Raw genomic sequence first — 26,174 nt, forward strand, 5'->3', positions numbered from 1 at the left:
CATTTGCCTTACCAATGCAGACTCATTCAGAATGCCAAATGGGAAATACAAAATGCATGTAATTTTTCCTTTTTCTTTATTATGACCTTTTAACCCAGACCCTTGGAATGACAATTTACTGTTTCTGTAGAGAAAATCACTGCTGCTTAAATAGGGAAAAAATGGGAAATTTAAAGCAGTGCTTAACCTAGAGATTCCTGTGAATCATTCTTCCATCTCCCAGTTCATTTTGTGAGTTGCATTAAAAATGTTTCTTTCAGTTGTATTAAAGTCCTGTGGTTAAAAGATAATCCAGAACAAGATGCAGAAATTAATAAAATGAAGAAACCAGTATGCAGTTAGCATAAACCAGCTCTCTCCTTTCTCTCCCGTCTTGAGAGAAAAAGGGGTAGTAGCCAGTGGCGACCCAAAGCATTCTCCTTTTCTAAATAAACCTTTCATAAGAAAGAACACAGCAAACAGCACTAGCAGTATTAAACCTGTCTATCATGATTTTTTCTGGATGTTAAATAGATTCCTTTTATAATCCTTTTACATTTCTTTTATGAAATTTAAATAAAAAGCTCCTGCTTTTTACCAGATGGCTATATATTAAATAAACATTTGAAGTCTCAAATTAGTTGAGTTCAAAATCCAAACTTGTCTTCATATCTGTCCTTTCCTAATAAGAAACCATAAAAATACATCTGTGCTTACTCCTATGCTGTCCTTCAAGGGTATTAAACTACTTGCTCGGTATTCCTTAATGGATGAGATTGCTTGCACAAGACCAGCATTTAAAGGAATCTAAAGAAGATCTAAAAAGTCTGTTTCCAATGGCTTCCTATTCAGTACTCCTCACTTTTTCAGGGCAAACAGTTCTCTTTTCCATCTTATCTTTATCTAAAGAAAGTTTCTAACAGATTTTCATTCTCAAACTTGTTTCAAAGACAAAATTGGGCCAGGGAATGCACTGAGGTTTTGTTTGTTTTTTTTAAATTCACTTGCTCCATACTACTTACATTTTTATCATTATTTTCTCTTTACCAAGTGGATTTCACTTTTAAGCAATTTCTAGCATTTTATGCAGAAGCATATCTTGCATCTATAAAATGCAGGTCCTTGAGCACTTTAGTCTGTAAGACAAAGGTTTCAACTCAAAATAAACAGAAAAAAGCCAATCTGAATTGCACCAAACAAAAGCTGTCTACTGTGGGCTTAATAATCGTACTGTAAGGAGTCTAATAACATAGCATATCCTCCCTTCACATCACTATTGGTCTGGAAGAAAATGTTGCTGCTGCAGCTCTAAACATTTATTTAAGTGGGTTCCTTATTAAGAAACGTCTCAGTGTGAGTCTTGGTGAAACAATGGCAGAACTCCTAGGTCTCGCAGAAACCATCTACATCAAGAGATATATCCATAAGGACTGATACAAGAAACACAGTCCAATAAAGGTCATATGAAAGTGAGAAGATAGACCTTAAGTTGTCCCCACATCATCTCATGAGAAAAAAAATCCCTGTGTTACTTCTCCACATACAGCCAGGCATTTTACACAGCAGTGAAGTGAGATCTAGGTGTCCCACAGACATTGGACAGGGAAGCTGAATCTCTCACCTTACAGATAGACTCATAGAATCGTTTAGTCCTGAAAAGACCCTTAAGATCATCCAGTCCAACCATCAACCCAGCACTGCCAAGGCCACCACTAAACCATGTTCCTAAGCACCACATCTATGTATTTTTTAAACACTTCCAAGGATGGTGACTCCACCACTTCTCTGGGCAGCCTGTTCCAATTGCCCACCCTTTCAGTGAATAAATGTTTCCTAATACCCGATCTAAACCTCCCTGGTGCAACTTGAGGCCATTTCCTCTTGACCTGTCACTTGTTATCTGGGAGAAGAGACCGACCCCCACCTTGCTCCGATCTCCTTTCAGGCAGCTGTAGAGAGCAATAAGGTCTCCCCTGAGCCTCCTTTTCTCCAGTCTAAACAACCCCAGTTCCCTCAGCTGCTCCTTATAAAACTCGTTCTCTAGACCCTTCACCAGCTTTGTGACTCTTCTTTGGACACACTCCAGCACCTCAATGTCATTCTTGCTGTGAGGGGCCCAAAACAGTATTTGAAGTGTGACTTCACCAATGCCATGAGTACATGAGGATGATCACTGCCCTAGTCCTGCTGGCCACAGTATTTTCAGATAGAAAGATGGGACATGATCAGAAAAAAGGAAGCTGAGAGTTTTTCAGCTATGTATTTGTAAAACCATAATGTATCTACCATGACTGCAAAGGGCAATGTTCTGCTATACAGTGATGAACAAGAGTTTCAAAACAGTAAAAATAAAAGTTGATATCTACTACGATTATGCAAAAACTCTACTCTGAGGCCAGAAAACAAAGGCAGAGAAAATGCAGACTGTGCAAATTTTCTTTTTTGTTTACTAACATGTTTCTACACTACCTATTTAGTGATGTATCATTATTTAATACATGACAGATAGGCATTGTACCATTTGTAACATTGTACAAAATATATGAACATCTTCTACATATATTTAATAGGTGCATTAATTTTACTAAGAAAACCCTGCAAGCCTGGTACAGGGTTCTTTTAGTTAGTTTGAAAATAATTTCAGGTATTCATACCAATCACTGGATTCTGCCGTGAGTTTTAGAGGTTTTACTGTAATAGGTCCCACGTGAAAGAAAATTAGCTCTCTGCCCCTTGAGGCTCTGTAAAGTCCAAAGAACCACACAAGCACAAACACAAATGAAATCCTCCCAAGCTCAGTAAGATGTTAGCAGTAGGTTACCTCAGGGATCAGTGTTAAATTACAAATGGAGAAGCCATTACCATCAACAAAGGTGAATTAATTTTCATCTTGCAAGCAACTAGCCCTTTCAAACACTGCAACTGCAAATTATTTAGGAATTAGACATTTTACAAAAATAAACAGTGCTTTGCGATAACAGATACTTGATTAATGGGCAGAATATATTACTAGAATACAATATAGACAAAAGTTATTTGAAACATCAGGGAGAGGGGACTGGTGTAAAACTAAAATGTCAATTAGAGGTGCATACTACAGGTTATCAACTGCTGCACTAAAACGTGCCCAGGACTTGAAGCCACTATATAAATCGGAGAACAGGAGGAGGGAGAAAAACATACAAAATATCAGAATTCCCTTGCTTAGAGAAGTACATCATAAATGAAAACTCCAAGTGTATACTAAGGAGGTAAAATCCAGTAAAGAAATAGTTATGATTTTTCTGGAAATGATTCAGTCTCTTGTAAAACACAACCATATTAGACTAAGTTTCAAAATATGAAACTCCTCCCAAAATTAAAGTGTGTTCAGATGTCAAATTTTTAACAAAAATGAAACTGTTTGGACAAAACTACCCAAATGAGCAAACAAGAACCGATGAATTTGTAGATCATGCTAATGCACAAAAAACCAGAGCAAAGTTTAAATAAAACAACCACACAGAAGAAAACCAGAGTAGCAGACAGTGCTACCACCCATGAACTGACAACAAAGTTGACCATCTTCAGAACCAACCCGCTGCTGCGAACGGCCTATCACACCACTGCAGATGTTACAGGCAACACCCTAATAATTATGTAGCTATTCTAAAGTTACTGTACTGGCCTCCATAATATCCCAGAACTGAACTCCTGCTTTCAGGAGTCTCACCATGCGACGTTTTGGTAAAATATGCAGAAGAAAAAACCAACAATCACATTGTCTCAAGAGCTACTGAACTTGTATCGTGAATGTGACTACACTGAACAAACAGCAAAGCGTAACTTATTAGAAATACAAGCTACCAGAGGGATACCACACAAGTCTACCAACAGCATCGGCATATCCTATTCACTGTATTTGAAACAACACAAAGTAAATCTATTAGCTCTCTAAATTGGCCCAGAAAAGAAGTACTGGAGGTATTCGAATTATACCTGTAACACCTTTCAAAACCACAATGAAGCTCAAAACAAAAAGGTTAAAATTACAGGTTTTATTAAATAATGGCTTTATAACCTCCATAGCTTTTTCAAAAGCGAAATTAAAAATTTATTACCAAGAAAAAATCATGGTAATCAAAACTTAGTCATTTTCTTCCACAGAAAAACCTATTGCCTATGACAACATTTAAAAAAAAAAAAAAAAAAAAAAAAAAGATTTACTTGTCTATGAAGTAAAGCATTGCTGCTATTCACAGGGAAAAAGAGAAATCTTCAGACTCTGAGCAGCTCAGCTATGGGAACACCTGTTTCATACCACTGAAAGCATGACAGCAGGTTCTTGCAGATAATACTAGCAATGTCTTTATATCTCAACAGCAGAATACAAAACTTATTTGACCAAAAAGAAAATTTAAAAAGTTGTTCTTTTGTTTTTCATTTGCTTGTTTGTTTTTAATACATTCTCACACACAACATGAATTGCATTGCAGATAGCAGGGATTAATGGAAAGCTAAAAGCTTCTTACCAAGTACCCCAAGGCGATAGTTGACTGTGATGACTATCACATTCCCATAACTTGCTAGAACACTGCCATCATATAAATTTCCAGTGCCTTCCATGTAGGACCCTCCGTGAATATACACCATCACAGGCTTAGGTCCCCCACTGTCCCGAATGTCTGGAAAAAATATTAAGATACATTTTATTTCAAGAAAGTACCAAATAAGTTACATGCAATATTTTAATTTATTTTTAATTTATTTTTAGTGAGGTTATTTTTCTTGAAGTGTTTCTCAAGCAACATCTTTTACATAAGGAAATGGGAAGGTGGGCGTAAGTGTTTCTTTGTGGTTTGCTTGTAACCAAAGTTCATATTTTTGAAACACTCATTGTTCTTGGAAAAGCACGAAAGAGTTGAAAATGGTAACATGTTTGCTCAAATGCAATGGAACAGTGGTCTGATTCTGTTCCTGCTGAATTTGATGTAAAATGTCTACTAACATCAGTGTGAGCTCGTTTATGCAAAGTCCGAACACTTCTGAAAGCTCAGTGCATCCTTCTGTTCACTTAGCTAAAGGTGATTCACCACGTTAAGATAAACAAGATTTCTGCTCGCACATAAATTGTTGATTGTGTCCAGTGTGGTAAGATCAATAATATTTAAAAAGGGTGCACAAAACAGCTGTCTTTTAATAGGTCTGAAGTCTAATTTCTCAAAAATACTTGGAAGCTGTTCACATCAATATTATTTGTAACCTGGGTAGCCTTAAGTTCAAGTTGTGTGGGTACTTCCTATTTTACTGAATTATGAAAAGGACTGTATGTTTGAAAAAACAGCTGCCTGGAACAATGTTTCTAAGTCTGCACCCTGCATTTAAACCAATTGCAAGGTTCTCAAAAGTCATGCCAAATGCAGGTAACAATTTTGAATCCTGAAGCTCTGCCATTGTCTCAGACAGAAAAAATAGACAAGAAATTGACATATTGGTTTGAATTTAACTAAGAAAATGGCTTGGGTATCCCCCCCCCCCCACACACACACACAGTCCTATTTATAACATGATGCATCTACAGGGAATAAAATTTCAAATATTAGACCACCACTACTCCTTGTGAGGAAAGTTATTCTCTAAGTACCAATTCATCTAAGTACCAATTCAAAACAACAGTTCACACTGGGATAATATATGTTTTTAAAAGATTTTTTTCTGTTGGACAGGAAAGAAATCAGGTAACGTGTAAATTTAAACTTTTACATCTGGATTAAATTGTGTTTTGATCTTATTTACCAGATGCCAGAGTCTTTTCCACTGTCCAAGTCATAATATTCCATAATAGTGCCTTAAAATCAAGAAAGGCAATAACAAGAGAGCATGTAAAAACTTCCCCGTGAGGAACAGTACTGGACGTTCTTTGAAGACATTTTTTGTCATTATGACAGTATTCGAGTAAATTCCCCAATTACTCACTTCAGCATTTGAAGAAATCTTAGATGCATTGTTTACTCCTTTGATTTGGAGGAATCTTAGTTAAAAAGCTTTCAAGTAAGCTCTCGGTAGAATTGTTTGAATCATTTCTGGAGCACTGTAAAGACTACTAGGTGAAGGCAGTTATAATCAAAGCCCTGCTTTTTGAATTTGCTGAAAAAGTTCAGCACAGATGTGTCTGTTTATAGAAAGCCAGTTGCTATTATTATTTTTATATTGATTCTAATTTGAAGAAAATGCCAGAATAGTCAAGAACAGAAATTGGATCTTCAATATTGGAAGTACTAGAACAATCATTTATTCAAGACCAAAAGGATGATGAAAGGTTGTGCACGAAATTGCTTGTATTGCTTTCCTCACTCAAGCATATAGTAAGGGCTTTCCAACATGCAATTTTCAGAGTGTAAAGCTAAGAAGATTATTTATCTTCATCATCCATAGGATAGAATTATGAGCTCCTGGGGTTTAAAACCTACATCGAGGAAAAAAATCTTTTCAAATTCATATACTGTTTTCAGTAGATGGGTTTTTTTTTCATAGTTTATGCTGCTTTTTTTTTTTTTGATACAAATATGGAAGCAATAATAAATTATTAATCTGAAATCACTGTGTGACTGTTCCCAGCAGAAATTGTACACAGTTAATTGTGTGCTTGGTGGTAGCACAGGGGGAGACTGTCTCAGAATTCTTCTTTAATTAAAATTACATAGAATTACGGAGTACTGACTGTGAACAGTAATGAAATGTTGGTAGTACTGGCCTGTTTATCTGGAAAATAATATTGGAATATTTTGAAAAGAATGGGTGTCCTTTATCTGGGAAAGGAAGCACACATTCTTAAGTAAAACCTGACATAAAAAGAAGTTATTCTCTGAGTAAATTCTGTCTATACCATACTTCTGTAATTTCCCACTATGAATATTCTTATAAAGATTACAGACAGATAAAGACAGACTAATTTTCAGCTGTGCCTATGTGCCATGACAGAGCAGATGACATGCAATACGAATTTTCCTCATGCTGCTTTGCCAAAGTCATCAGTCTTCAGAGAAATCCCTTCTATAAAAGAAAAATGGTGCTTCTGTGTGTCACAGGCAGTAATCTAGTACTGCGAGAGGTTACGCAGTATTGAGCTGACACTAGTGGGACTCTGGGCTGCGGATTATGTTGAAACCATGGAGCTCTTCATGTGAAGAAGAGAGATCACTGCATTTTGGTCTTGCAGTCGGTAGTTTCATATCAATTGCAGTCTACAGCTGTCTATAGCTAGGAACATTTAAAAGGTGCAAATATGCAGCTGGGATACTACTGTTTAAGTACAGATGTTATTAACTAGTGGATATTAATAATAGGATCAAAGGAAGAAAGCAAAAAAATCAGACCATAATCAAGAATTGATTCCTACCTGAAAGTGAGTAAATGTTTCCCCATGAAAACTATCAGCTTTTAAAATCAAAATGGAGGATGTCTTAAGATAATACTCTGACAAGAAATTCTGTATTGGTACAAATAGAGTAGAAAGATGCATTTTTCAAAAATGCTTATTGGAGTTAAGTGTCCAACTCCTAGAAAATCACTGAGATTTTGCCACTCAAATACTTTTCAAAACCTGACCAGAAATGATTCAATACATCTTTCATTTTTTTCCTATAGGCTGGTATCAGTCCTTTGTGCGCGTGTCTGCACAAGTAGCTCATTCCAAACCTGAAGAATTGGGGTACAAATGTAGCATTTCTGCCAAATGTAGATTTATGCACTGCTTTAATTTAGTTGTGCACTATTCTTTTTGTTTTTGTTTTTTTTAAAAAAAGTTTTATTAAGTGTTGCTTTAATTAAAAAGCAAATACATGAATATTTTAAAATACATGCAGGGATAGTGCAGTTCAAAATCTTTCTCAAATTCGACTCTGTTCTGTTTTCATTCACACAGAAGTTAAGACTTGAGTGCTGGGATTTTTTTGGCTTTAAATTGCTAGTTCATAAACCATCGAAGCAGGTCTTACTGTACAGCAGAGAATGATCTTATTTATATGACATATACATGACCTTTCTTATTATGATTTCCATCCTTTTCTCTCCTCTGTACCTTTCTAATGTTTGTTGTATCTACTTTTTATGTCTGGTCTTAATTACATTACAGGCAATTTAGAAATAGGGCTGTCTTTTATTCTGTTTGTTACATCACACAACAGGGAACCGTGTCTGACTGTGAATACCAGTCACAATTGTCATATATAACAAAACATAATTATAGCTTCAGTCATTTGAAGCTGATGTGAATTTGCCACGTGACTTAACAAGTATAATTTGCAGGGAACAACCAAAAAGGGGAAAGGAAGAAAGCCTACCTAGAGACAACTTAGCACAAAACCATAATTAGTTTAGCCCAGATGTCACAAGCAGGGGTTTTCCAAATGTTATAAAAAATTATGACATTTTGATGTAGAATATTAAGTAATTTATTTTTTTTGTCATGAAACAGTACAAGAACAGTGGAAAAGTTTTAGATAGGTTACTGTAAAGCCAATGTGCTCCTTTCATAGAATATTATATGGATAGATGCATAGCTCTTCCATAAGCTTTCGTCCTAAATTTAAGTAGAGCATGGCACCAATCAGTGCCGGTCTTAATCATTTAAAAGCCTTTTAACAGTATTTGACCTTTCTGTTCAAATCTATCAGATGCCTCATAGGTGCACTATTTTAATAAGCTACTGCACTGTGCAGTGCTAATATGTAAACATTCATTAATGCCATGTTTTTAACATGATATAAAACTAGACGTCTGGAGGCTACCACAGTAACTACTGAACTTCTTTTAGGAGTGGCAGCAAGGTTCTCTAGATATGTTTCATAATTTCAAATACAGCCTGCACCCATCAAGTTTCAGACAAATAGAAAGATCTCTTTTTTCATTTGTTTTTGTATTTGTCAAATGAAAAGATCATTTTGTGCACCCTCAAACATTTAACTGAAGGACTATATAGATGTATATTCTAACACACACACACACACACACACACAAAAAAAAAAAAAAAAGGCCTATGCTTTTACAGGTAAGCATCTGGAGCAGATTTTCAGAGTAGGACCTCGATAGCCAGATAGGTAGTAATTTTAATTTATTAAAAGATGACTGTTGGAAATGCTAAAGCTGACAGACTCTTCACTGTATAAGCAATGTTTGGCAGTGCTAAAAGTATAACGGAGCCCTGAAGAGGTGCTTAAATTAAAGGTCTGTCAGAATTTTTATTATGCACATTTTCAAGTATTAATAACTTCACTACAAAAATTCAACATAATCTGAACTCAGGTTCTAAGTGTAAAGGGAAAATATAATCCCCAAATTTAATATGCAAGTGACATTGGCACCTGTACTTGGGAGCTGGAATCATGGAACTCACATGAATGGATGACAGGATGAACAGGAATCATGAATATGTCTCTGTGTGTCAGTTATCAAGTTCACCCAAAGTGATAAGTTCTGTGCTGCTCCAGCCTGGCTGGCACTCATTAGAGGCTATAATTAAGGCTGAAGCATGTGGTTGCTTTTTGAGGTAGACAAATGTGTTCTGCTGTTTACTGATCTCTGAAGTCCGAAAATGTACAACTAGTGCCAGACGGAAGGATCGTTTCTCTCCCTATTTCTTACCATGACAGTTGAAAGCAGACGAAATGCTAAACTTGGCAACCTAGTCTATTTTAATACTAATGGAGCGATGGGTTTTTTTGGAAAAGATTCTCAATTCTGAAAATGTGCTCTTTTCCGCCAATGGCGCTACAGTCTGTTAAGCATAAGAAGGGATTTGCAGAAGCATTATGCATCATTAGCAATTTAAAATTTGAGTGGAATTTTGTTTGTTTTGATTTAAAACATGCGCTGGACCAAGAACTTCCTTCAGTCAATGAAGTCCAATAGCCCGTATAAGACAGAGCATCAGGCTAAATGATCAGAATCTTCACAGTTACAGCCTGTGAATAAACAGCAACATCTGTTCCTGATCTGTCCCTTTTTTTCACAGGGGAGATCAGAATGGAGAAGGAAGAGTAGAAACATCTAACAATTACAGACCCCACTTCTGAGGCATGTACTCTCAGTTCCCTGCTTTACTATGGACATGATGTCTGCATTCCTCAAACTGAGCATCTGTATTCCTCATTTCTAAAAATGGAATAACATTCCTCTATCACAGAACGATGCTGTGAGACTGAATACATTAAAAACTGAGAGATGCTCAAAGAGCATTGAGGACTAAATACGGATCTAAGATTGACAGATTGATGTGCTAGGTAAGGTGTATATGACAGAATGGTGGATGAGAAAAACTCATTTGTGAGCCATCCTTCATGGTTATTCCATACAGCACTAACTACCTAGAAGTCCACTCCTGATCCCTGAGTGCATAGACTGATTTATGATTTGTGTTGCAGAATTTTAAGACATGCCAAGGATTTTAGCATATATAGGAACTAAGGGTGCATAAAAAGTCACTGTTTTTTGCTATAGCCCAATTAAATCAAGTTCAATTACTACCCTACCAAAATTAAGACTGAGATAAGATATTAAGATTAAAATGTTTTACTTTAAAAGTAAGCTTTGTTTCTAGACTGGGGAAGGTGCAGTTTATTCAACTTCTGAGCAACTTAAAGTTAAATCTTGCATCTAAACTAGATATTGCTTATCTGCATGCCAGCAAATAGGCATATCCACTGCTGCTATAGAAAGGGAAAGCCCTCATGCTCACTGGTTGCAGGTACTTTTGCCACTCTTGTTTCTGGCACCTGCTCAAGTAGTTCAATACCTACTGAAAAACAGGTAAGCAATTTCAAATGTAGACATAAAAGGGTTAAACAGAAACAAGGATGCATCCAGACTGGGGAAAAAAAAAAGAAGACGTTTATATAATTTCTGACTTTTCACACATTTCACACTCATAGAACTTGAAAACACCTTCATTTTTTAAACAGCAAATTTGCAGATCATTAGCTGGTAATGTGCATTACTGCCTTTGGGTCTTTTGAAAACAAAAATGAAAAATGATCTAATTAAGCCTGGTCTACTGGTTGCAGCACATACCAGAGATCCAAGTTTGATTACTGATTCCAGTGCTTGTGCTGGGAATAAGATTATTGAACACTGTTTTAAAATGAAACTGTCTAATCAAACTATGATGTCTGAGTGACACAATACAGAATACTTTCCAGGCATTTGATTGAAGAAGCTGCTATGAAAGATCTTTCTTCTGGAAAGGTATAATATGAGAAATAGACATGGGAGCTCTGAATTTCTTAATACAGAGGCCACACTGAGCATTTTAGTAATCACTGGACCCTGTTTATGTAGCATGGATTCCATGGTCATATGAAACAGTTTTTCACTGTGCAGTCTCCCTAATATTCCAACATCATCATTCATTCAGTTTGGTATTTGTTTTATTTTGTCCCCAGTTATTCGTGTGTAGATTTTGATATTGAGTAAAACTATCATACTGCAAAAGGCAGAGTTTGATGGACAGGTGAGCAGGAATCTAGATAGCTAAGGTGGCTTTTTCCTTTGCCTCTCTCTTTCCTTCTACTTATACCCAAATCGAAGTTTGTGAACTCTTTGGTTCTGCATATGCAACAAGTGCTAGAGTTCCAGTGCAAAAGGACAGGTTCACAAAACATAGTCACCTGTTACTGTTCCTCCGCTGAGGGACAGTGCAATGCATGGCCTCAGCAGATGGGGCTTCTACCAACCTAGCAGCCATCAGTGTTGACTGATCGTAAAAATTTGAATTTGCCCTGTCTTTCTGTGACTCTCGGAAGCAGTAAAAGTCTAATTACTGCCTGCATTCTTCTACTGGCACAGAAAGGAGAACAAAACTGTCACTTGTATGCCAGCGAAAATTAATCCCAGTCCTATAAATTACAGAGATTTATTAGTGTTTAAAATGTGTTTCTTCCCTGCTAGTTTCACTGCTGTGTTCTTACAGTCCTTTCTCTGTCTCCTGCAATTGTCAATGTGGGAGACAGGCTTTCCCTGACATGGACACTTGTTCTCCAGTGACTGAGATCCCTGCTCTCATCTGATTCTAGGGACTAAACTGCTTTCTGAGAGCAACCGCTCTGCTGAATTTTAGCAAACTGGGGAGTCTCCTTAAGTGTGTCTAAGCAGAGAAGGACTCAACAAATGTTAAGCCATTAGCATCTGTCTTGGCAATTATACAGCAATTTAGGAGAGCCATTAAGGTCCACTGGATGAATAACCCGGGTTTCAAATGGTTTCTTAAAACGTATAGTTAAAACAAGACAGTGTAACTTTCACAATGGCTAATTCAGTATCGCAGGTCTTGGAGAACACACCAGAACGCCCCTCGCAACAGTTTGTCAGGAACTAACGTGGAAATGACTTGGCCTCACAGGGCGAAGTGGATCTGAATTACCACACTTCGCTCTGAAAGACGCCCGTCCTGGTTTGGCCTGGGACAAAGTTAATTTTCTTCCTAGTAGCTGGCACAGTGCTGGGCTTTGGATTTAGGGCGAGAATGATGTTGATAACGCACTGGTGGTGTGGTTGGTGCTGAGCAGGGCTCACACTAAGTCAACGACTTTCCAGCTTCCTGCACTACCCCACCGGTGAGCAGGCGGGGGGCAGCAGGAGCTGGGAGGGGACACAGGTGGGACAGCGGACCCCAGTTGACCCAAGGGGTATCGTATACCATATGATCTCATGTTCCATATATAAACTAGGGGGAAGCTGGATGGGGGCCACCTCTTGGGAACAGGCTGGCCATCGGTCAGCTGGTGACAAGCAATTGAATTGTGCATGCCTTTTTTCATATATTCTTTTATCATTGTTATTTTCCCTTCCTTTTCTGGGGGGAGGGGTTGAGGGTGAGTAAGTGTCCATGCGGTGTTTAGCTGCCTGCTGGGTTAAACCGCAACATATGACAACTTTCAAAGGAGATTTTCAATTAGGTTCTTTCAAATCTTAGGCCAAGTAGTGGGCTTTCATTCATATGCTTAACATACACATTCAGTAGAGGATCGTAAATCAGATGTATAGATTTGTGCGTTTATTTCTAAAGTCTCTGTTAAATTATTGGGTAAGAAATTAAATGCTCATATTTGCCTTCTTTCATCCTTTGTGATAAAACTGCATGTTTCTCTTTGAGTAAAATAATTAATGTTCTGTGTAATGAAAAATTTCTTAATTAAGAGCCTTGCAGTCTACAAATTAAGCTTCATCTTAGTATCTGGCAAAAAAAGACCCCAGATATATAAGAGAGAAGCAAGTAGCAACTCTACTAGTCTTATATGGTAATTTATTTTACCCATTGACCATAAAATATACAAAGTATGTGTTTAAGATTCAGAATGTTGAAGCACATCTACTTGAAGGGATGAGACTGCTCAGGAGAAAGAGCCCCTTGTTACCATTTTCATAGCCCTGAAAAAATATCAAATCTGCATAGCTTCTACGATTAACAGACATAATTCATAAACAGAATAATATGCTTGACATTTCACACTTTCGATTTTACTTGGTAATAGGTTTTTCTAAGGGTCACCACAAGCAGACAGGCATCTTTATATGCTTGTAGAAAACAGAAGGGATCAGATTCCCCTGGATGACATCAGTTTAGCTCTACTGAATTCACTGGTGCTGCACAGAGCCTCACCAACTGCAAATATTGCCTGTGGTGGGGACCCACCTCTCTTCTGCAGGGAGGTGGGGTCATCTTGCATTTAGTTCTATTTGTTCATGGCCATGTAAATGCAGAAGGCTTTGTATTTGGGGGAAGTCAGTTGCTTAAGAGACACTTTCTAAGAATTTTCTGTAGTTTTCCTTTTATAAACAACATTTTATATGTTTATCAAACTGAGATCAGTCAGTGAAAAAAGAAACGTCTGTACGTGGTGAAATACATAGGGTTAGAAAACATGCAAAAAGGTGTACAGAGAAACTTTAAAAGAGTGTTAGTTTAAATAGTATGGACAAAATTCAGTCAAAAGGTGGGATGCAACATATCAAAAGTCCATTTCAAGAAAACAAAAAACCCTCCTCTTTAAATATCGTTACTGTTTTGTATCAAAACGTAGAAATTAACAACATTCTTTCTTTTAAAAAATTAAAAATATATATATGTATACAACAAGCAAGAAGACAAAACACATCAAAAATGGGAATTAAAAAAAAAACTCTTCAAAAGAAGACAAGAAGTCAAAAAAAGAGGGGAGTAAAAAGATTTTCAGGGATCCTTGTCATGCAAATCAGTTTGGCGGCAAAAAAATACCTTCGTCTTCAGCACCGTCATTATCACCTAAATCATCTGTCTGTTTCTTTGTAAGGGGACCTAGGATTGAGAACGGAGAAAATGGAGGAAAAAAGACAATTCAAGAATATACAAGACTGAAGAAAAAAACAGTGAATATTAAAATCCCATGGATGTTTCAAGAAAAACATTTGCAGAGAGGGAAATCTTAGTTTATATCAACCAATTTTTCATTACGTTTTTCAAACATTAAAGCAAAACCTTCCCTAGGGGGTATTGCTATTAGAAACATCTTGCACAAGAATCAAAGAGTGCCCAGTGCTTTATTGTTTTTAAATGAAGAATCAAAGCTTGTTTACTAAAAGCATACCCACCATAAACTATATTTATCCACTTAATTTAATTGCTTTTTTTTGTTGTTGTTATTAGGAATAATGGAGACAAGAACTGCCAAATTACCTCTTGCATTTGACGCAATAAGGTGGCTAATAAATGTCTTGACAGTTGGTTAAAACAATATTTTCTGTGAAATGCTAATTCACATTTCTGAGTTCAATTTCAGCTCATGCTTTACGAAGATAAGCATGGGTTTGACTTTTTTTCTTTTGACACACTCATTACATTCTCTTTTATATAGAACTGTAGATTCCCTTGAAACCTTTGACTACCTGCTGTGATATTTGTAAAGAAATATGAAAATCCATAATCCAGACATAAACTAGAAACAAGAGCGAAATCCCAGACCAACTGAAGACAATGATTTCTGCCATTGATTTCAATGGGGCCAGGCTTTCATGCACTGTATACAAAAGTTGCATTGAATATTTAAGTTTTAGCTTGGGCAAGACACATGATATTGTAATTCCTTATTTCTATAAATAGATGGCAAGACAAAATTATTTCATGCCCAGCACCTGTATTATTAACAAGTATTAATAGATTCATCATCTTTCCCAACAGGAAAAACACCTGCTCCTTTACCAAGTAATAAAAATATGCACCAGAAGGAAAGTCAAAGGCCATTCTGAAAATATTTCTACGTCATGTATTTTACACACTTACGCACAAACAAAAGACAGTTGGAACTCAGCATTATCTTTTTTTTTTTTTTTTTTTTTTTTTTTTTACAGAGCGCTCTCATTTCCATGACATTCTGTAATTTGCATGCAAAAAAAGCAATCAGTACGAACACAGGACTAAGTAACAAAAAAAGAAAAAGCCAGCCAAGCACAGAGTAAAAACCAAGAACTTTCTCATGCATAAAATAGCAATAGACAAAAACAACAACAAAAAGGAGATGAACAGTATGTGTTGATATTTGCAGTAGATGTAGGCAAGAGACATGCATTAACTCTAAGCATTATGGAGTATTAAAATATTTGTATTTAGAAAGCTTTCTCTAGCTCTGTTATTTTACAGGATAGTAGTCATTCAGCATTAAACCTGTTGTTTATAGGCAAAATACCACATATCTAAGTGATGCATTTAACAAAAGACAGTCATAAAATGTTTGTACCAGGTACATGGATTTGAGAAACAGAAACAACCCATGAAATACCATGAGATTTTAACTGAACGTAGGAACTGGACCATATTACTGAAAAAACCAAAGCTGAATACCTTAATTACTGCATCAGTCAGGAGTATAGTTTTAAACTCATTCTAAATACAGAACACTAGAATTATGCATCATAAATTAAACAGGAGCATTTTCATAGTCACATCTGCAACAATCACTCTGTTTAGCACAGAGCTTTGGTGATGCAATAGCTTTTCCTAATACAAGCCCTGAATACAACCCTTACAATATATGCTCTCTAGATAACGTGACCCGATCCAAATGCACACACTCAATGTCTTGCTGCCCATCATTCTCATACCATAGCAACTTTACTTCTAAAAGAATAAAATCAGAAAAGTAAAAGATGTATGGAAAGAATAAAAATAATTTCATGGTGGGTTTTCAGCATGGTGAACAGGAAGAATGAAATTAAGAACTTTAAGAGCTATGGATTTAACAGAGCTATGCACTTAATAATGGAGAGCCAGACACAGCCAAAGATAGATAGATATATATATATACGTACACATTTTTAATGGCTTCTTGTTATCTTTTAAATTTTTTAAAGTCACCAGAAAGGAACAAAGTAGCATCTGGAAAGGCAAACAGCACACATTTCTCCAAATAACTTGCACAGAGAGGGGCAATTTCTTTTCTGGATGAAACCAAGATAATGAATTTTACATATTTTTTTTAATAGCTAGCCTTTGTGAGGTATTTTGGTTCCAGATCTCAACAGAAGTTACACAGTGCATCAAACATCACAATGCAAAAGACTAATCTCATACGATCTCTGATTTTACAATATATTGAAGCATAACTGGGGCTAGCTATTAAAAATAACCTGGGTGATTTTTTTATTTATATAGTTCTGAGTTTCTCTGAAAACAATAATAATAAAAAACCACAGCAGACCACCTTCCTTATAAACATCAAACCACAGAATCATTTAGGTTGGAAAAGCCCTTTAAGATCATCAAGCCCAACCATCAACCCAGCACGCCAAGTCTACCACTAAACCGTCTCCCTAAGTGCCACATCTACACGTCTTTTAAATACCTCCAGGGACAGTGACTCAACCACTTTCCTGGGCAGCCTGTTCCAATGCTTGACAATTCCTTCTGCAAACAGGCTGACCTATTTTTGAGTTGTCATAGATTAAACATGCCTTCTAATACTACTACATATGTAATTCACAATACGGGGGCTCTGCTTGCCATGTCCCCTGAGCAGGATGACTCACCCCTGCTGCAGACATGTGGCAGACACACCAGGCACCACTGAAAGCACTCTGTTAAGAAAGAGATGAGACATGATTTCTGCCACAAGTTCACTCCAGTCTGCAAATATAATGGGCCATATTCATTACATCTCAGCAACAACTAACTTAAAGAAATATAAACCAAAACGCTTCTGGCAGATTTTCTGCTTCTTGGAGTTATCCGAGGTCTAGAAACCAAAGCAGAGTTTGGTCTTTATGCACCAGGCATGAAACTACTTACCTATTATATCTGTACTTCACCTATACATATAGGATATTGTGAATCTTAATTTGTATTTGTAAATTGCTCTGCAGTCCCTAAATGAAACACCAGCTCAAGAGTCATTGTACACACAGCTGTCTAAAATGGCATACAGCAACATCCAGAGGTTCGATCTTGAATCCTCAAAGAGTTAGCAGAGCTCTGAGCTTGACTGTTTATGTGCTGCGTGGCCCATTTCACGTATGGCTGCTGAAGAAATTTTCTGAAATCTTTAAAAGAAGTTCTGGATTAGATTTCCACCCATTTCACCAGTAATTCTCATTCTAAAATCAGTAAGAAATAGCTTTTGCTTCCGACTCTTTGGTTAACAGACTACACTGACTAACAACATCGCTGTGTCTCTATGATCATAAGGAAAGACTGACGTCTTGAGTCCTCAAACAGGAAAACATGCTGAAATCACTATCAGATAAACAAAATAAAATCTTATGGAAAGATCCTACAAAATATAGCAGCCATAACATTTTTAAGTAAAAATAAGTCAGGCCTGAAATTCTTTAGTAAGTGTGTAATTTTCAGTTATTTTCTACAGTTTTTAATTAATATTCTATAGAAAGTTTATGGTTTTGTAAATTAAATGTATCCCTCAACTAGATTTATTTCTTTAGCCCTGTCTGTCAATTCACTATATGATTCTTCCATAATATGAATATTCTTTTCAAGTAACAGAAATTAATCTTAATATACTGATGCTAAAGCATAATACACTGGGAGCCAATTAAACAAAAGAAGAGTATGCATTTTACAGAATTATGATTGCCCAAAGTCTTTTGTCCACAGTTACTTTCCACTATAGCTTGTCTTCACCTTCTGTGAAGGCCCACTTATTCCTCCTCTGAGAATTTCACTTACAAAAATGGGCATCTATTACAAAAGGACCATTTTACAATGTATAAGACATAAGCCTTCAAATAGATACACTACCTTATTGAGATGGCCTAAATTTTAGCTAAAGTTTATGTAATAAATACTCAATGTCAACAGAGTAATCAGGTACCATAAATAATGGGCGGAAAAGAGGATACTAAAGCCTCTAAAATGCTGACACAAAGATGATTTACTTATCAAGAGGCTCTCTAAGGTTTAGTCTCATTTAGTCTCATGTTGCCGCATACCCATAACTCTCATTAACGCTAATGGGAAAGTAGACCCCTAAGTCGGTTTAGCTAGGGGAAGAAGTGATTACTACATTTTAGGTCTCCTAAAGGCAATGAATAGTCTTGCTACAAAAGCTAAAGGAAAGCTATGTGCAGGAGGTAATCTTAACAAACCCTCTACTCATTTGATTTAAAAATAGCTCTTACATTATTTAAAGTATTATTCAAATATTTATTCTATTTGTATTGCAATCAATGTTAAGGAAGTAACATGACACATTTTAAAGTCTCGATAGTTGACTACTGTATGCTTGCAGTTGACTTTCCTCTGCTCAAAGTAAGAGCAATAACATACCTCCTGTCCAGTTAGCTAAAGAGTAATTATGCATTCAGAAATAATTAAATCTAGCTGTATTAATTCTGGGTTTTATCATTCCTTTTGATGAAGGACTAAGGTGGTTTAGCTCCCAAATACATTAAAGCTGATTATAAATTCTCTCTTTATGGTCTTGATTCGGCAGAAATTATCTGTGGCCTTTTGGACTGCCTGTGTGTGGGAGGCATGGAAGCTGGGGATGTCATTAGCTTTTTGACTTGAAAAAGCTATTCAGCGTAAAAATGTCACACTACATGTTGACACCATTTTATAAAACAACAGTTCAAATCCTCAAAACTTAATAGATCTGTACTCAGGTATACAGTCATTGTGCAGGCCAATATATTTTCCTTCAGTAATGAGAAAAGTGTGAAAGAAAAAAAAGGACATTTTACATTAAGTTGACTCCATGGATCTAGCAATTTCAGAATCACCACAGTAATAATCATTCTTTGTATTAAGGTGTCTGATCAATAGAAAGGGAAAGAAATGAGATTAAGGCCAACTGCAGAAATAATACAAGTATTAGAAGAATTCACTAAGTGAGTTGCAACACCATGGAATCTGGTAGTGCACATGTTAAATACATTTATATATTTATCTTTAAACTTAGATAAGTGCCTCCATCCATCCGTTGCTATTTCTTCATCATTATCTCATTATTTAATTGATCACTGAAGATTTGCGAAGTGAAATTGTATCACCTTTTTAGGCCCTACCCTCAGATCCAAATATAAAATAACCAGTCCTTTGTTATTTCAACTATCATTTTTATGCCACACACTCTCCAACTTCAAAAAAACCCACAACAAAATCTATGCTGAATTACCACAGTCTAGCAGATGTTAGCTGAGGCCCAATAACACGTTGTACCTATCTCCTGTTTTTAATTTAGAAGATATTAATGATGACTTATAATTAACAATCTCCAGACCTCAACATTTTCAGTGAAGAGAATTCAAAAATCCAATTTTTATATATTGAAATCAAAACATAACTGGAATGTAATGACAATTTGGAAAGATACAGCAAAATAGTAATCTGATTAATAACTTTATAAAACCATCTTATTATCAAACTTACCATCAAACTAATCAAATTGAAAGTTAGAAAACTCTCAGCTAAAATACAAGAACCTGAATTCCTTACAGAAAAGAAATTTGGAAGGTACAAAAGGCAGCTGGGTCTCAAGAAACATTTAACTGGAAAAAATCTTGATTATACTTTGTCACACTAGTAAATATATATAAAAAATATATACTTTATAATATTTCCCTTATTACTGTCTTGCTTTCACCACATGCTCACATCTTTTCTCATTGTTTTTCCCACTTAAATCCCTTTTATTTCCATATTGTACTTATTTTAGTATTTGTACTTATTAGCAGGGCAAAGCTCTGGTCAACTTTGCTTTTAGATGAAAACATTTGCACTCATGTTTTAACAACAAATGATGGCACAAACCTCCGTCTTTTCACATCTTACTACCTGATTTGTGATGACAATCAAGTTCTTTAATTAAGACTGCAAGTAATTCAAATTTGCATCTGCAAGTGAATGACAGGTGCAAATTGAACCCACAAAAGGGTTGCCAACTTTCTTTGGAAATTTACATGTATAAATGCTTTGTCACTAAAGAAGCTATTATGACACTTCCAAGACTAACTCCTGCTGTGTCCTTTATAACAGCATACTGCTGTAATGTCACACAGAAAGAATGTCTAATTCCAAACCTTTTTATTCACAAGGTTAATCACACTAGCTGTGTCTTAATTTCCCTTAAATCTGAAGGAGTTTCATTACTGAACACTAGATTTGTGTGAATTTCAGTGAGATCCAAATTTGGAAACATAGAGAGAGTTTGACTCCTCTGCTTCCTACTTTATGCACAGCCTGAAATTCTATGTATCCTCAGAGGTGAAGGCACTTTATATGCTCACATGTCCCGTGGAGAGCAGCCCAAACCAAGCTTCATTTCAGGCTCTCTTTAAAGCCCCTTCCCTTGCAATAAGCCACTCCATAAATCCAATTGACTTTTCTAGAGGCTTTTGCTTACATGGTATGTCTTACGCAGAGTCATGCAGCATTACTAGAAAAGTAGGCAGGATAAGTACAGATCACTGGGTGAGCCATGCTCCCCTGGGCCCCACATCCACAGCCGACGGGCTCAACCCTGAAGAGGCACACAGATTGCATGCCTCATCCTGGCTGGCTGCCTGCGCCGGCACCCTTACAGTGTCCTGCCAGATAGAATTTTGGATGAGGAAAGCTCAGCTCCGCTCTGCCCTGGCACAAGAGTGCAGACACAGTGGTACTGCTCTGATGAATGAGATTTGCCAAGACAGGTTCAAAGACAGCACAGGTCCATAAAACTTTCCATAAAATACAAAGCTAATACCCTAGGTGAGCTACCTGCTAATCCTTATAGGCTTGCAATGAAAACATAGCTCATGCATGGAATATACTAAGGATAAGCAGCAATTCAGTGGAAGAGCCAGCAACCTGATAATTATTCTACGCATCGTAGCTTCTGAACCACTCTGAGTTCTGCTCTAACCAACAGGAAGTAAAACAGTTACAGTGGATAGGGGAAGGAGGAATGAAAGTCATTCATTCATTTTCTTTTCACTGAAATTAAGGAAAGGAATGGGCACTTACGGTAAAGCAGTGGCTGTCCCACCCATTAGAATTATACATGAGAAAAAGAATGCTTCAAACAGACCAAGACTCTGCTGGCCAAGGCTGGCACAGGGGACACACACCACAGCTGCAGTACAGAGCTCCAGAAGTGAGGGATGGGCAGGTAACAGGCATGAAAAATGAAATTAGTAAGCTGTTACATGGCTGTTATCTTCAGTATTTACCACTCCAGTGCCACCTCACTTGCTTATATCACAAGTTCATACAGCTTTTAACATTTTACTTGCATTAATAATTCATGTTGGTTTACAGATACTCATTGCATGGTGACACACTGCTGTAATGAATTGAATGCAACATTACACAGCTGTGCCATCACCCGAGCTTCGAGATCATGAATCAATTCTCTCTCTCTACAGGTAATGATGACAATCCAAATCCTAATAAACACTTATGCACATGCTTAACTTTAAGTCTACAAGTAAGTTCTCTTAAGGCAACAGGATAAACCTCCTAATAACATAAAGATAGATCCAGTATCATTAACAGAACTGCTCCCAACTACATCTGAGCCAAGAGGTGAGCTCAGGAGTTAAAGCTAAGCAGAAATGAGTATCACAAATTTCTAACTTCCCTCAGTTATTCTGTGGATAAATCTAATAATAATTAAAACAAATAATTTCAGTCTCTTCCACATACTACCAAAGCTCTGTGAATAAATTTTCAGTTTTTATAAATGTATTTTCTGTCTGTTTACAAACAAAATTCGACCTCCATTTTCTACAGCTCTCATGATCAAATTGCTTCTTAGTTTTATGGAAGATATGGAATCACTTGAGACCACAAGCTTAAAAATAGCTATCATATCTAGTTCATGCAATAGAACTGAAAATTTATAATTTTAAGATGCAAATTTACAGTTCCAAAAGGGAGGTTTACAATTGCTATTAATATACCAACATTAATCTTTACTTTCTTTCAAAGTTCTCTATAGTGTTGCTGGAATAACAGTGCAAGTTAGGGATGCAGTAAATGCATCTTTCATACAAGGATATACGAGGAGACACAGCTGAGAAAGCCACCATTAATTTAGGTAAAACTGCTAAGGTTTGGGTTTTTGCTGCTTTTGTGATTTTTTTGTTATTCTTTTCAGACAGGGGTTGTCTACAGCAATAAGACAAGCTATCAGAAAGCATTCTCCACAAGCTCTTAACTACCAAAATATAATTTAAACCATACTTTTTTTAAAAAAAAATCCATCTTATTTTACTTTTTATTTCATTGTCCCCTTCTCTTCTCAGCCCAAAACAACAACTGGACAAGTAACCTTTGTAATTTTGCCCCAAATATCTCTGGAAAGAAATTAGCCCAGAACAGCAGTCTCGGCAGGTGAGAGCGCTTTGGGATTCTTGCACAAGTAAAATTACCTTTGCTATGGACAAACGCTGTCAATTTGCCTTCTGCTGGAAAGCCTTCTCCCAGGCTAATTCTATTAACTGCAGGGGCTGGTGTTACAGCAGCTATATAGTTTTGTTTATGGCACAGCTGAGCATACAGTCCAGCTCTCCTGAGACCCAGTTTCATAGCCCAAATAGCAGAGTAAAATGGCCTTCATGTAACCATGTAATTGAACATTGCAGAGAAAATCAAGTTAATTGTGCATAATATTTTCATATAGAGTTTGGAATGAAATAAGTTCTCCTACCCCTTTCCCCAATGTACTTCATGTCATCTGGTTTTAAGCCACATGCTTTGAGCTCTATATAATTCACTGTATCGCTGCAACCTGTGCAGTATTTTACCATCTAGAAAGCCACACTCTATGGTTTACATACCATACAGATCATATATAACATACATGGCTTATTTTTTTAGGTTTCTGAATGAGCCACTATCAGTAAAACTTAATTTTCCAGCTACCTCACAGAGCTGAATTTCTTTAGAAAAGTGGTAAAAGGGAGGAGAATATTTCATTTTGTACAGCTGACGGCAGTCCGACCCTCTCCTTGCAAACATCAGCAGGCAGAAAGGCAGGGAGTTTATAAGCAAACACCTTGTTCCTCAGCTTTTCCATTCCCTCATATTAACTCCACGTCACTGCATTTCTTGCTGTGTTGAGTAGTGCAAAGAAAATCTGATTCTGTGGTGAGCGACCAAGGTAGATGTCATGTATGCTGAGTCATTCACAGTAGGCTAAACTAGATGGAACTGCATCCGCCACCATTAATTGCAAAGGCTTTTCTTCAGCGTTAGCCAGAACTTCCCAGCCATCTAATGCTGATGATGGTACCTAAGCCAGTTTCCTTTTTCTTTCTATCATACCCAGGTTTGTCTCTTGAGATCTCAATGGGAGATAGCACTTCAGATACTTTACATCTATCTGCACATATAATCATATTTAAATGTTGTCAAACATTCACATAACAAAGTTTCTTCCTGGAAAGTGAAGGTGGATGATTTGTTTTAGTTATATATGACTATATAAATATATGCACGCACACACAAATACAGGCAGTTTCTCCTATATGCATTTTTAACACAGGGAGATTCTTCCTACAGATTTAAAGCTCTGAGCATTATTGAAATATAACTACATTTAAAAATAAATACTGATACTAATAATCTGGTGTTCAGAACTGCGATCTTTCCATTAACTTGTATCTTAAAAGGAATAGAAATACTTCAGATCAAATGTTTCTCCACTATTCAAACTATCCTTAGAAGACCATTTAACTGGGACTGTGGTCACCAGCTTTTAGAAACATATTTACATTGCTTTCATTACCACACCTTTTGACAGAATCAAAGTGCAAGCTCTGAGAAGCAGTGATGGGAGAACTGAGGGGGCAGTGTTTATGTAAAAAGCTGTCAGAAGAAAAGTGCCTGGCCTCACTTATTTTCTTGTATTTATATACTGTATTTTTAGAAGAGCATAATTTTAGGCAGGAAAACTCAAAACATCTCAGCAACGGAGCAGTCACAAAACAAGAACAGCACAGCCAGTACTTGAAGATTAGTGGGATCAAATACTTGTCATAAGAAAAATCATTTTCATTTTGACATGTTTTCAGTATTAGCATGGTACTTGTTTTGAAACTACAGTTGAAGTACTCTGCATGTTATATTAAGGATTCCCAAATGGATAGATAAAATCCCTCTACTGAATGGAGCATGAAAGGAAATCAGCACATCACTTCTAATCTAGCAGAACTTACAGGCAGGCGGTGGTACTTGGGACCACATATTTACACAGCTACTGTCGACTCTTATATGGACAGAAGGCTTGAAACCCTTCCAGTAGAAACTTTGCTTTCATGCTTACTATTTAATAATTGAATACCTTAACATAGAAGTTGATGATCGGGAAATGATCGTCAACATAAAATAGATTTACAAAATGTCAAGTCTGTGACTACAATATATTATTTACAAAAAGCATAGCAAATTTAAGGGCAAAATGTTACAATAGCCCTTGCTTCTATTTTCAGAACAGCCATTTAGATGAGAGTTGACGAGTTTGGGACAATATGACATTTCTAATTCTTTATCTGCTGACAATAACCTTGCTTTCTGAAGGAAAGCGACAAAATGTGCAGCAGATAAAAGCATAACATTTCCCAGCATTGGACAAAAGTTATTCTTACTTCTATTGTGATTTATTTTCCTTCTCAGAAGTTTACTTGCTTAGGATCACAGTATGGACACAGTTACTGGGGGGGGTTATATCGAGCTATATTTCTCTGTTTTAAAGCTGACTCTAGTGGGGTAAAAGGTACTTTCTTTTCCCTAACAAATATAGAGGATTTACACAAACAATGTGAACTACTAAATTATAATAATGGCCCAAAGTGTCATGCATAGGTCCTTTTGATAACAAAACCAGTAACTAAATTAAATATGGCATTTTGTAACAACTAAGTTATGGAAGCTTTATAACAACTTTCGCAAGTCAACTAAAGTTACTGCAAAAATATTGTGGTGATCCAAGCTCTGTCCTGCTGAGCAGGATGGACGCCTACAGCAAGTATAGGAAACTACTAACACCAGAACAATGCTTTACACTACCAAGCTACCAAACAAACCGGGGAAAGTTAAAGTAACTCCTGTAACAGACAGCTAACATCCTGTTCCTCTGGGGTAGTAAAAATTGCTTTTGCTTATGGACCCAACAGAACAGATAATCTCAGTCCTTGTTTTCATTTCAGCATCAGTAATGAATACATTCCATAGCAGGAGGCAAAATTTTAAATTTATAATTTTTGTTTAAGATAGTTTGTTAGCATTGGGGATTGAGTAGAATTTTGGTAGTGTTAAATTAATTCCAGCTCTTCAGCTACAAGATTAACTAAACTGTAAATGCAGGGTATTTAATGTAGACAAATGGGAACAATCAAATTAACTTCTACAGATTCTGAGAGCTTTTAACTCATGCCTTCGGATATATAGATGTGTTAAGTGTATATTAACTTTGTGATTTAGATGGAGGAAAAAGCTTTAGAAATATACGTGGGCATAGATGACATCTATGTTCTTTGCTATTGTGAGACTTAAAAATGTATCTGATGGAGAAAGAGTAGATGCAGACGTAATAGTTTGAAAGCAAAAGAAAAGGAACTTATTACTGATAGAAACTCCCCCAAAATAATAAACTGTGTTTACTTTTATTGGTGAAATCTGCTTTTCTGGAAACAATACTGGTAAGGATCATGGATCAATGATATCCAGTAAGTCTTTTAATATTAAAAGTTTT

General features: G+C 36.5%; 1 protein-coding gene across 2 annotated transcripts in view; it reads right to left on the bottom strand.

Moving 5' to 3' along the window:
• NLGN1 (neuroligin 1) overlaps positions 1 to 26,174 on the bottom strand; it is a 327,480-nt gene that overhangs the window by 197,008 nt on the left and 104,298 nt on the right. The window contains exons 3-4 of one of the 2 annotated variants that reach the window (XM_040612958.1): positions 14,228 to 14,287; positions 4,491 to 4,643 (exon numbers count right to left, since the gene is read on the bottom strand). In XM_040612958.1, the coding sequence (XP_040468892.1) occupies positions 4,491 to 4,643; positions 14,228 to 14,287 (213 nt within the window). The remainder of the gene's footprint in view (positions 1 to 4,490; positions 4,644 to 14,227; positions 14,288 to 26,174) is intronic. The other variant, XM_040612959.1, reaches the window with a different exon arrangement.

The sequence above is a fragment of the Falco naumanni genome, chromosome 13 (assembly GCF_017639655.2).
Source record: "Falco naumanni isolate bFalNau1 chromosome 13, bFalNau1.pat, whole genome shotgun sequence".
Taxonomy (NCBI): domain Eukaryota; kingdom Metazoa; phylum Chordata; class Aves; order Falconiformes; family Falconidae; genus Falco; species Falco naumanni.